This window comes from Scyliorhinus torazame, chromosome 16, assembly GCF_047496885.1.
Source record: "Scyliorhinus torazame isolate Kashiwa2021f chromosome 16, sScyTor2.1, whole genome shotgun sequence".
NCBI classification, from domain to species: Eukaryota; Metazoa; Chordata; class Chondrichthyes; order Carcharhiniformes; family Scyliorhinidae; genus Scyliorhinus; species Scyliorhinus torazame.
In genome coordinates, this window is record NC_092722.1 from 182,922,924 (window position 1) to 182,936,349 (window position 13,426).

General features: G+C 45.7%; 1 protein-coding gene across 1 annotated transcript in view; it reads right to left on the bottom strand.

The window, feature by feature from the left end:
- sema4gb (sema domain, immunoglobulin domain (Ig), transmembrane domain (TM) and short cytoplasmic domain, (semaphorin) 4Gb) overlaps positions 1–13,426 on the bottom strand; it is a 244,050-nt gene that overhangs the window by 197,385 nt on the left and 33,239 nt on the right. The window contains 1 exon segment of the mRNA XM_072479570.1: positions 12,796–13,056. Coding sequence (XP_072335671.1) covers positions 12,796–12,925 — 130 coding nt within the window. The 5' untranslated portion in view covers positions 12,926–13,056.

Sequence of the window (13,426 nt, forward strand, 5' to 3'; positions counted from 1 at the left end):
CATAATCCTCCTATAAGACAAGGGTAGTCATTACACAGTGCACCACATAGACACCCCTGCCCCTATCACAGGAGCACCTTGTTTACCCGAGACAATATTCTAAAAGAAAACATTGTGCTTAATCCCTTCACATAATCATGGTAATCCCAAAACATGCATGAACTGCCTGCCATAGTTGGCTGTTCCTCAGGAATGCCACAGCTTGGCTTTTTTTTACAGAACGGTTCCATCAAATACTCCTATTTGTGTTCCAGTCTTCTGTCAGCATGGAACCCGAGCGGTGAGGATTTTGAAAGGTGTAAATGTCGTACGCTGTGATGGATGATCAGTAACCGTCTGCACAAATATTGCAACATTCGCCAATCTACAAGCATCAAATCTAACTAAAACAAACACAGACGTGTCTGGTGTTTCCTCCCCCGCTCATTAAGTAAAATTAGCTGTCAATGTGGAAGCCTATGTTGTCAGTGTGGGAGGACTGGAGGAAACCGACGCTACACCTTCATCATCTTTACTTCCAGTCTGACACCAGCCCCCAGACATGGAGCATAAATTTGGAACAACCCTTAAAGCTAGTAGATGGAATTAACAGAATGGGAATAATAGGCTCTTTCTTTCACTCATTCATGAGACTGGAGCCTCGCTGGCTGGGCCAAGAGACAATGGGGTGATTCACTCATCTCTTTTGGGGGAATACCGTGTGTGAAGCCGAAGTTGCTCCTGTTGCCGCGGCAGTGTATTTGCTGCCCCAACGGGATGTGACATCCATTCTATCCAGACTGAGAATCTTACAGAAAACTGAGCACAAAACCTCGGCCGATACTCCAGTGCAGTACTGAGGGAGTACTGCCCTATCACGGGTGTCAAGTTTCGAATGAGCCATTGACTTGGGAGGACCAATGTTTCAATGTAGAAGATCCAATTGCACCATTTGAAGAGGAGGAGTTTTCCCCAATGTCTCTGCTCTCAACCAACATTTAATTACATTATTACCACATTCCTGTTCGAGTGCCGCATTGTTTTACCTTTTACCACATTGACTACACCTCAAAAGTATTTTGTTAGTTGTAAAGAGCTTTAGGACATCCGGAATTCTTTAAAGACTAAAAACGAGAAGCCAATATAAGACAGTCATCAAGAAATCAAATAAGGAATTTAGAAGAAACTTCTTTACCCAGAAACTGTTCAGAATATGGAACTGAGGGCAGCACGGTGGCGCAGTGGGTTAGCCCTGCTGCCTCACGGCGCCGAGGTCCCAGGTTCGATCCCGGCTCTGGGTCACTGTCCGTGTGGAGTTTGCACATTCTCCCCGTGTTTGCGTGGGTTTCGCCCCCACAACCCAAAGATGGGGCAGCACGGTAGCATGGTGATTAGCACAATTGTTTCACAGCTCCAGGGTCCCAGGTTTGATTCCCGGCTTGGGTCACTGTCTGTGCGGAGTCTGCACGCTCTTCCTGTGTGTGCGTGGGTTTCCTCCGGGTGCTCCGGTTTCCTCCCACAGTCCAAAGATGTGCAGGTTAGGTGGATTGGCCATGCTAAATTGCCCTTAGTGTTGGGTGGGGTTACTGGGTTATGGGGATAAGTTGGAGGTGTTGACCTTGGGTAGGGTGCTCTTTCAAAGAGCTGGTGCAGACCCGATGGGCTGAATGGCCTCCTTCTGCACTGTAAATTCTATGATATTTCTATGTGCAAGGTAGGTGGATTGAACACCCTAAATTGCCCCTTAATTGGAAAAAAATAATAATTGGGTACTCTAAATTTATTTTTAAAAAGAATATGGAACTTGCGGGCAGCACAGATGTGTTTAGAGGGAAGCTACATAGGAAAATGAGGGGAAAGGGAAGTTATGTTGATAGAATCCACAAAATTGTTACAGTGCAGAAGGAGGCCATGCTGCCCATCATATCTGCACCAGTTCTCCAAATGAGCGATACACCCATTCTCCCCGTAAGGCTGCACATTCTTCCTTTTCAGATAAATCTAATTCCTTCATGAATGCCCCAAATGAATCTGCCTCCACCACATTCTCAAGCGGCGCATTCCCCATCCTGACCCCTCGCTTGCGTGAAAACCTTTCTCCTCCTGTCGCCATGGTTTCTTTGGCCAATTACCTCAGATTTATGGCCTCTCGCTCTTGATCTTTCCACCAGTGGAAATTATTTTTCCCTGTCCAGACACCTCACGGTTTTGATTATTTCTATCAAGTCTCCAAGGAGAGCATGTTCCAACTTCTCCAATTTATTTATGAAACTCAAGTTCCTCATCCCTTGAAACAATTTTTTTGTGAATCTCTTCTGCACTCCCTCTCATATCGTCACATCTTTTCTGACGTTTGCCGCACAGAACTCAACACAATACTCCAGCTGAAGCTGAACCGGTGCTGTATTCAGGTTCGGCACAATGTTCTAGATGTGAAGCCGGGAATCGAACCTGGGACCCTGGCGCTGTGAAGCAACTGTGCTAACCACTGTGCTGCCCCCACTGCCCAAAACCTCCACTACTCAAAAACACAATAGGGTGGAAAACCATCACCTCAAGCCACACACCATCCTGACTTGGAACTATATCGCCCATTCCTTCTCTGTCGCTGGGTCAAAATTCCGTACCTCCCTCCCTAACGGCACTCTGGGTGTACCTACAGCAACGGTTAAAAAAAAAGAGGCTTACCGCCAACTTCTCAAGGACAACGAAGATCAGGGAATAAATGCCACATCCCAAGATGATTAACAGAAAAAAAAAAAAATCCAATGAGCTGATTACATTCAGTCGATTGAAACCAGTGGGATTCGAGTGATTGGAACCTTCGGAAGCTGAAAGCAATGGTTCGCCCCTGTTACCCGACACTCCAGAGGAAAGATTAGCAAAAGCTATGAGGCAGCTTGAATTCAGCTTTGGAAAGTGCATCTGAGTTTTGCAAGGGGCTGGTTGTGGCGAGTCGCAGGGCAGGAAATATATTGGTGCCCATGACTGCAACGTGTACAAATAAAAACATTATGGTAGCATCAGAATTGGGCTTTCCGTCAACATGGTCACTCATGCTCAGGGGGTGATCAATTTCAGGAGGCTTCCAAGGAAGTCAGGCTCCAGGGTAGGAGACTGTGGTCAGGAGTTACGCAATGTGGCATTCCACACACAGGTCTCTGCTTCTGTTTTTTACAAGCCACAGGCTTTTTACTTATCTACTCTAGGCCAAGTGAGTACAAAAGATGACTCACTCCCTTAGTGCCAGGAACATCACCTACAACGCCTCCTTAAATTGCAAAAGGTTGGGACTTGACAATGTTACAAAGTTGAGCTCTTCCCATCGGAATGAGTGCAGGATACGACTCACCTTTCAACAGCTTGGTATGCAAGTGATCTGCAATGGAGAGGTTACATTTATCAGGGAAGATGAACCAGGCAGCGGCTCTTTTCTCTAGAAGAGTGCAGTCTTTCAGGTTATGATAGGGTTTGAAAGGGCAGCATGGTGGCGTAGTCTCACGGCGCCGAGGTCCCAGGTTCGATCTCGGCTCTGGGTCACTGTCCGTGTGAAGTTTGCACATTCTCCCCGTGTTTGCGTGCGTTTCGCCCCCACAACCCAAAGATGTGCAGGGTAGGTGGATTGGCCATGCTAAATTACCCCTTAATTGGAAAAAATGAATTGGGTACTCTAAATTTATTTTAAAAAACAAAAGAAAATGATAGGGTTTGATAGGAGAGATGAAGGGAAATGGTTAAGATCTGTGGGGGAGACCAGAACTGGAAGTCACCATTATAGAATGATTAAATCCAACAGGAAATGCACGAGCAAACTGCAGGGAGTTATTAGAAGGTGGAGCTACAATGTGCAGTGGTTGAGACAAATACAATAGGTGCATAAAGGGCAGCTAGAGGAACACATAAGGTGAAAAAGAAGAGAAGAATACATTGAAGGGGGTGGATGACGGATGGTGGGAGCAGGGTTGTGGGGAACATGAACGCAGTACAGATCCACTGGGCTGAATGATTTTTATTTGTGCTGAAGTTAGATTAGATATAGATTTATTGTCACATGTACCGCGGTACAGTGAAAAGTATTGTTCTGCGTACAGTCCAGGCTGATCGCTCCATATACATGAAAACATAGAACATACGATTAATACATGAGGATACATAATGAAAATACATCAACATAGACAGAGGGTGAAGCAAATGGTATATAGTGCTACAACTGTAGAGAAGATGTATAGGTGGTTCAGTTCAGACCATAAGATCAGTTCAGACCCTAAGAGGGTCATTCAGGAGTCTAGTATCAATGGGGAAGAAGCTGTTTTTTGAATCTATTGGTGTGTCTTCTCAGACTTCTGTATCTTCTGCCCAAGGGAAGAGGTTGCAAGAGAGAATTCCCCAAGGTGGGAGGGGTCTTTGATGATGCTGCCCGCTTTCCCCAGGCAGCAGGAGGTGTAGACAGAGTCAATGGATGGGAGGCAGGTTCGTGTGATGGACTGGGCGGTGTTCACGACTCTCTGAAGTTTCTTGCGGTCCTGGGCCGAGCAATTGCCATACCAGGCTGTGATGCAGCCCGATAGGATGCTTTCTATTGTGCATCTGTAAAAGTTGGTAAGGGTTAACGTGGACATGCCAAATTTCCTTAGTTTCCTGAGGAAGTCTAGGCGCTGTTGTGCTTTCTTGTTCGTAGCATCGACGTGGGTGGACCAGGACAGATTGTTGGTGATGTGCACCCCTAGGAATTTGAAGCTGTCAACCACCTCCACCTCGGCCCCATTGATAGACAGGGCGTGGACGACATGTCACTTCCCGAAGTCGATGGCCAGCTCCTTAGTTTTGCTGACATTGAGGGAGAGATTGTTGTGATTTGCACCATGCCGCTAAGTTCTCTAGCTCCCTCCTGCACTCTGACTCATCGCTGTTTGAGATCCGACCCACTACGGTCGTGTCATCAGCAAACATGTAGATGGAGTTGGAGCTGTACATTCAGTGTAAACTATGTACCTTCCTAGAGTTGGGCAGCTATTTCTGATTAATTTCAGGCAACCAACAAAGATAGAAACCATTAAATTCAAATTATTTTAATCGCTGCATCCCGCACACAATATTGTTGGCCGTGCTGAATTAGCCCCGAATCATTAGAAGAGTGAATAAGTCATGGCTTACGTGTGGCAAGCAGGAGGTCAAAGGGCAGCATCTGGCCAAAGGTAACTGCGACAAGAGCAGTCAAGTTCGCGCTCTCTTGGAGAAAATGGCTCTGAAGGGATGGCAATGCATGTGATTTGTGAAAGCCTCGAATTGGGGGGGGGATACAAAAATGATTCAGATATTCAGGATCTGACCCTGAGAAACATCTCAGCTCAGATTAGCTTTGGACCCTCCAGGAACTGGCACATCTACGACAAACATCCATGAGGTTAATCGTAGGGACAATAAAAACAGGAGGAGTGATATTCAGCTTCTTTGAACATTTTCACCGACTAGTTATAAAAATATTGAAGCTGCAGGAAAGGATATGTTTAACTCGGAGGGGCACTTGGGGTTGGGAAACGCGACCTCCAAGGGTACGTCTGACCGGAGTCGGCAACCCTAACGCGTGCACATCCTCATCCCAACGGGAAACCCGGAACAGTTATGGGGGGGCAGCTCGGCTTCTCATCTTACGAAGGGTGTGTTTAATCAAAGCTGCTTTTTTTCTTTCTTGTTTGTCACGTTTCCAACATTACAACAATGGCGACACGTCAAAACCCATTGGCTCTGAGACATTCTGAAGCAGTGACTGGAGCTACGCAAATGCAAATCCTTTTCCTTTTGTTATGTATTTCCAATGTTTTTTAAATTTCTGATTCAATTCTTGGCATTTGCCGCTTTCTGGGGGCGGCACGGTAGCACAGTGGTTAGCACTGTTGCTTTACAGCGCCAGGGTCCCAGGTTTGATTCCCGGCTTAGGACATTCTCTGTGTGGAGTCTGTACGTTCTCCCCGTGGCTGCGTGAGTTTCCTCCGGGTGCTACGGTTTCCTCCCACAAATCCCAAAAGACGCCCTTGTTCGGTGAATTGGACATTCTGAATTCTCCCTCTGTGTACCCAAACAGGCGGCGGAGTGTGGCGACGAGGGGATTTTCACAATAACTTCATTGCAGTGTTAATGGAAGCCTACTTGTGACAATAATAAAGGTTATTATTTTCCACTGTATTTCACTGTCTCGCTGTGAGATGCCAATGAGTCAAGGCCTCTAATCAACCAGGGAAGTAATTTTTAGGAGACATAGAACATTACAGCGCAGTACAGACCCTTCGGCCCTCGATGTTGCGCCGACCTGTGAAACCAATCTAAAGCCCATCTACACTATTCCCTTATCTGGGCGAGGGTGAGACTGGGTGAGGCAGTGGGTTTGACTTGGGACCCGAGTTAAAATCTAGCCCAGGGTGGTTAAGTCAAATCATCACATGCCTCTGCTAGATGTATACTATGTGAAATGACTGAGCAGTTTCCAGTAAGCATGGACCCACTGCACAGGACAATGCAGGGGAGATGGTGATGTCCTGGCAATGAAATTGGGCTAGTAATCAACCCTGGGACATGGGCTCAAATCTCGCCACGGCAGCTGTTGGAAGTTTGAATTCAATAAATTAATAAATTCAACTCATTAATAATAAATCTGGAATTGAAAAGTCAGTCTCGAGGAGGCATGGTGGCGCAGTGGTTAGTACTGCTGCCTACGGCTCTGAGGACCCGGTTCGATCCTGGCCCCAGGTCACTGTCTGTGTGGATCTTGCACATTCTCCCTGTGTCTGTGTGGGTCTTACCCCCACAATCCAAAGATGTGCAGGGTAGGTGGATTGGCCATGCTGAATTGCCCCTTAATTGGAAAAGAAATTGGGTACCCAAAATTTATAAGAGAATAAAAAGAAAAGCTAGTCTCAGAGTGGTTAGAATGGCAATCGGTTAGCGTGCGGTACTGATACAGCAGTAATGGTGACCGTGAAACTATCAGCGATTGTTGTAACAACCCATCTGGTTCATTGATGCCCATTAGGGAAGGAAATCTGCCGTCCTTACCTGGTCTGGCCGACATGTGACTCCGGTTCCAATATGGTTGGCTCTTAGCTGCCTTCTGAAATGGCCACTCAGACCAAGGGCAATTAGGGATGGGCAACATGGGCAAGCTTCCTCACAGAAGCCACGTGTTCAGTACTGCTTTTTGTGGGAAATTTTTAAAAAGATGTCAGGGCCTCAGACAACGATGAGACCAACAGTGCATCACCTCAACCAATGTGAATTATGAATGAGAAACAGAGCAATGATGGAGAAGCAATTAGGGTGAATTTCAGGTAAATCAGGTGGTAGAAGAGATATAAAGAGAAGAATTTTAAATCCCAAAAATAGATGCGTTGAGGTGGCAGGGGGGTGAGTACCGGAGCAATAGGTCAGAAGGTGAAAGCATTGAGGGAGAACTAGGGAATAGGGCCAGTATGGCTCTGAGGCAGAGCAGACAGGGAGATATTGCTGAAAACAGCGGGTCTGGTGGCCTGAAGTGCATATGTTTTAATGCAAGAAAGTATTACGGGTAAGGCAGATGAACCTAGAGCTTGGAACTATGATGTTGTTGCCATTATAGAGACCTGGTTGAGGGAAGGACAGGATTGGCAGCTAACCATTCCAGGATTTAGATGTTTCAGGCGGGATAGAGAGGGATGTAAAAGGGGTGGCGGAGTTGCATTACTGGTTAGGGAGAATATTGCAGCTGTACTACTGGAGGACACCTCAGAGGGCAGTGAGGCTATATGGGTAGAGATCAGGAATAAGAAGGGTGCAGTCACAATGTTGGGGGTTTACTACAGGCCTCCCAACAGCCAGCAGGAGACAGAGAAGCAGATAGGTAGACAGATTTTGGAAACGAGTAAAAACAACAGGGTTGTTGTGATGGGAGACTTCAACGTCCCCAATATTGACTGGGACTCACTTAGTGCCAGGGGCTTAGACGGGGCGGAGTTTGTAAGGAGCATCCAGGAGGGCTTCTTAAAACAATATGTAAACAGTCCAACTAGGGAAGGGGCTGTACTGGATCTGGTATTGGGGAATGAGCCCGGCCAGGTGGTAGAAGTTTCAGTAGGGGAGCATTTCGGGAATAGTGACCACAACTCAATAAGTTTTAAAGTGCTGGTGGACAAGGATAAGAATGGTCCTAGGGTGAATGTGCTAAATTGGGGGAAGGCTAATTATAACAATATTAAGCGGGAACTGAAGAACCTAGATTGGGGGCGGATGTTTGAGGGGAAATCAACATCTGACATGTGGGAGGCTTTCAAATGTCAGTTGAAAGGAATTCAGGACCGGCATGTCCCTGTGAGGAAGAAGGATAAATACGGCAAATTTCGGGACACTTGGATAACGAGAGATCTTGTTGGCCTCGTCAAAAAGAAAAAGGAGGCATTTGTCAGGGCTAAAAGGCTGGGTGGAATATAAGGAAAGTAGGAAGGAACTTAAGCAAGCAGTCAGGAGGGCTAGAAGGGGTCATGAAAAGTCATTGGCAAATAGGGTTAAGGAAAATCCCAAGGCTTTCTACACGTACATAAAAAGCAAGCGGACTCGATGGGCTGAATGGCCTCCTTCTGCACTGTATGACTCTATAATTCTAAGAGGGTAGCCAGGGAAAGGGTTGGCCCACTGAAGGATAGGCAAAGGAATCTATTTGTGGAGCCAGAGGAAATGGGCGACGTACTAAATGAATAATTTGCATCAGTATTCACCAAAGAGAAGGAATTGGTGGATGTTGAGTCTGGAGAAGGGAGTGTAAATAGCCTGGGTCACATTGAGATCCAAAAAGACAAGGTGTTGGGCGTCTTGAAAAATATTACGGTAGATAAGGATCTACCCCAGAATACTGAAGGAGGCTGGAGAGGAAATTGCTGAGGCCTTGACAGAAATCTTTGGATCCTCACTGTCTTCCGGTGATCTCCCGGAGGACTGGAGAATAGCCAATGTTGTTCCTTTGTTTAAGAAGGGTAGCAAGGATAATCCAGGGAACTACAGGCCTGTGAGCCTTACGTCAGCGGTAGGGAAATTACCGGAGAGAATTCTTCGAGACAGGATCTACTCCCATTTGGAAGCAAATGGACGTATTAGCAAGAGGCAGCATGGTTTTGTGAAGGGGAGGTCATGTCTCACTAACTTGAAAGAGTTTTTCGAAGAGGTCACAAAGATGATTGATGCTGGTAGGGCAGTGGATGTTGTCTATATGGACTTCAGTAAGGCCTATGACAATGTCCCTCATGGTAGACTGGTACAAAAGGTAAAGTCACGTGGGATCAGGGGTGAGCTGGCAAGATGGATATAGAACTGGCTAGGTCCTAGAAGGCAGAGAGTAGCAATGGAAGGGTGCTTTTCTAATTGGAGGGCTGTGACCAGTGGTGTTCCACAGGGATCAGTGCTGGGACCTTTGCTCTTCGTAGTATATATAAATGATTTGGAGGAAAATGTAACTGGTCTGATTAGTAAGTTTGCAGACGACACAAAGGTTGGTGGAATTGCGGATAGCGATGAGGACTGTCAGAGGATACAGCAGGATTTAGATCGTTTGGAGACTTGGGCGGAGAGATGGCAGATGGAGTTTAATCCAGACAAATGTGAGGTAATGCATTTTGGAAGGTCTAATGCAGGTAGGGAATATACAGCGAATGGTAGAACCCTCAAGAGTATTGAAAGTCAGAGAGATCTAGGTGTACAGGTCCACAGGTCACTGAAAGGGGCAATACAGGTGGAGAAGGTAGTCAAGAAGGCATACGGCATGCTTGCCTTCATTGGCCGGGGCATTGAGTATAAGAATTGGCAAGTCATGTTGCAGCTGTATAGAACCTTAGTTAGGCCACACTTGGAGTATAGTGTTCAATTCTGGTCGCCACACTACCCGAAGTTTGTGGAGGCTTTAGAGAGGGTGCAGAAGAGATTTACCAGGATGTTGCCTGGTATGGAGGGCATTAGCTATGAGAAGCAGTTGAATAAATTCGGTTTGTTCTCACTGGAATGGCGGAGGTTGAGGGGTGACCTAATAGAGGTCTACAAAATTATGAGGGGCATTGATAGAGTGGACAGTCAGAGACTTTTCCCCAGGGTAGAGAGGTCAATTACTAGGGGGCATAGGTTTAAGGTGCGAGGGGCAAGATTTAGAGGAGATGTACGAGGCAGGTTTTTTTACACATAGGGTAGTGGGTGCCTGGAACTCGTTGCCGGAGGAGGTGGTGGAAGCAGGGACGATAGTGACGTTTCAGGGGCATCTTGACAAATACATGAATAGGATGGGAATAGAGGTATACGGACCCAGGAAGTGTAGAAGATTTTAGTTTAGACAGGCAGTATGGTCGGCTGAGGCTTGGAGGGCCGAAGGGCCTGTTCCTGTGCTGTACTTTATTTGTTCTTTGTTCTTTCCAGCCCTGCTCTGAGCCAAGAGAAGGAGTAGTGATTCCCCCAACTCCCCATCCTAACCTGTTCCCTCCACACGATCTGCACCTCGTACCCAGTCTGCAATCCGCATCAAAACCAACTCCACCCCCTGTGATTGCAACCACCGCCCCACAACAACAATCAAACAGCCGCAGTAATCACCGGTCCTTCACCAGAGCCCCCCATCTCTATCCCCCGACCTACCCCTCAGTCCGCACAATTGCCATTCAAGCGCTATATACGCACCCAACACCCCACGCCCCGCCCTCACAATTCTACTACAGCACACAAATCTACATGCTCCCAAACAACTGCCTCTGCTGCAGGATCCCCACCTGACAGATGGAATCCTGTTTAAAATAAAACAGCTCCCCAATCCCGCTAGAAAATCCAGCCCGAATAAATATCAGGATCAAAGAAAGGGACAAAAAGATTGAATTATGGTGAAAGAAATTGGCGCAGAGGGGAAAAGGTAAGATTTATTTTTTTAAACGGACTTTTTTTTAAACCTTGAACAACTGACTACACACACACACACACACGCAAATAAGATTGAACACCTTAAATTGTACCCTTTCTGGGCCAGAGAGGATGCTGGGCATAGTGTTAATAATAATCCCACATTGTTACAAAACCTGCACAGTTCCAGTTCTGCCTTTCTTCAGTGAATCTACTGCACAGTTCCAGCAAGTCAGAAGTAACAGGAAGACGAAGGGTGAATGGGAAACATACAATGAAGTGATGATGCTCATTTGGAGAGCCCGAGTGCAGATACGATGGGCCAAATGGCCTCCTTTCTGTGCCGTAACAATTCTGTGATTCTGATTCTGTGACTCCGTAAATCAACCAGCGGCTTTTGGAGATTCAAAACTCATGTTATATCTTATTCGCCAGACCTGCAGGCACATTTTCTCATTGATACTACTTCTAGCAAGATCCAGCCGTTTGTTGGGGCAGGGGACAGGAAACTGTAGCCTGCACCAAACAGTGGGCTATCATGCAAGATCTCACAGGACCCGGTGAGCACTTGACATCGGCGAGGGGCGTCTGAATTCTTCGGTATTACAGACACTCACCTCGGCGAGCAGGTGAAAAAAAAGAGAATCACACCCGTAACAAATTGGTAAAGATGTTACACCATCGCCTTAGTATCTACCACACATACTGTCAAGAGGGTCACAGCCATAAAAAGAATGAACAAGAAATGGATGTCCTCAAAGTATTCGGGGATTCAGCGGAGGCACACTATATGGAGGCTTCTCAATTAAGGGCTTTGCGTAACAGCTTTTACTTATTTACCCGGAGACCGGTTGGAATGTGGAAATCACTAACACAAGGAGAAGTTGAGGTGAGCGGTATAGGTGTATTTAAGAGGAAACTAGATTATCACATATGGGAGCTTCCAATCAAAGGAAGCCGCACTGGACTGAGAAAATTCTTATCCCATTGTAAATATATCAGATATAAAAACAGCAAAGAGAATTTACTGACAATACTGAGACCTCATGTTCGACTGACAAACCATTGAGCTTTCTTCTTTCTCGCCCATTTTCCAAAGTCCTTGCAGATCACTTGAAGGTCAATTACGAATTGACTTGTACCACGATGTGAGTCAAAATAATACCCACTGTGTATGACTCCTAAACAGCACCCAACATATATGAACTCTGTGTAGTACTTAATAAATGAGCTCTATACATTACATACCATAATCCCCATATAGCATCCGCTATACAAAACATTACATAGCACTCCCCGAGTCCTATACGGAACCTGTTATATATAAGCATTATACAGTACCAGTTTTATAAGTCCTATATTGTTCCCACAATTTATAAATTCTTTATAGTACCCATCACTTAATGGTCCATTCAGCACCACATGTACCTCCTGTATACTAGGCACTATATAAGGGCTGCATTGTATCATGATATAAACCCTGCATAGAACTCACTATATGTAAACCCTGTACAGTACCCATTATATATGCTCCATATAGTGCCTGTTCTATATATGTATTACATGTATCATGCCTGTTATATAAGCCATGATTAGTGCCCACTACACATAAGCCCTATACAATACCGTATACCCTATATAGTATCTATTGCATTAGCCCTATACGTACGCATTGTATAAGTCCTATACAGTGCCTTCTTTATAAGCCCTATAGAGTAACTGCAAAATAGACCTTATTCAGTATCTGCTACAAGTCCTAAATAATAACTGCTACATGAACCTATACAGTGCGTGTTATATATGACCAATTCTGCATCCATTATATAAACCCTATTTGATATCCATTACATATATAAAGCCTAAGTATATATGAGACAAATCCTTGTAATCCTGGGAATTCAACATAAAGTAGAAGTGGCACATTACCATGAACTGGCACTGTCCTTCTGGGAATATTGTCTAAATCCACAGCATGCGTCACCGAGCACAGCGTAACTCCAAGTATTAAAGGAATGAAGAGCTGAACGTTGCGACCAGAGCCACTCATTTTCTGCATTCTGTGGCATGTAATACTGTTGGCGTCAGGTTTTTGTGAGATAAGCTGAAGGGACAAGCCGTCTATTCGTCCTCTGGCATCGCGCAGTGATCCTTCCAGTTTGATTTTCCACGCCGTTCACTCATAGATTCCTAATCGCCATGGGAATGAAGAACAGGCAAATCAAAATAAAAAAATGATTTGTCATCGCATATCAAAGCAACAGCTAGAAACATCAACAGTGACAACAGTGTACTTCAATTGATGTTTTCTTTCCATCTCCGACTCTCCCAAGTTTCCATTTACACACGCATGTCTCGGCTCCCCCTGTCAGTTTAAGCTGATATTCCTTCCGCCCACTCTCACACAGCAGTGTTAACATGGTGGAACATTCTGAGGTGTGTTTTTCACAGGAGAGGGGGTGAAGAGCAAACACCAAGGGGAGATTGGGAGAAGAGTTAGGGGAGCTGAAACCATGCATTGGGTGCAGACCTTTGACATTTATGGGGAGTGGCCGTTACC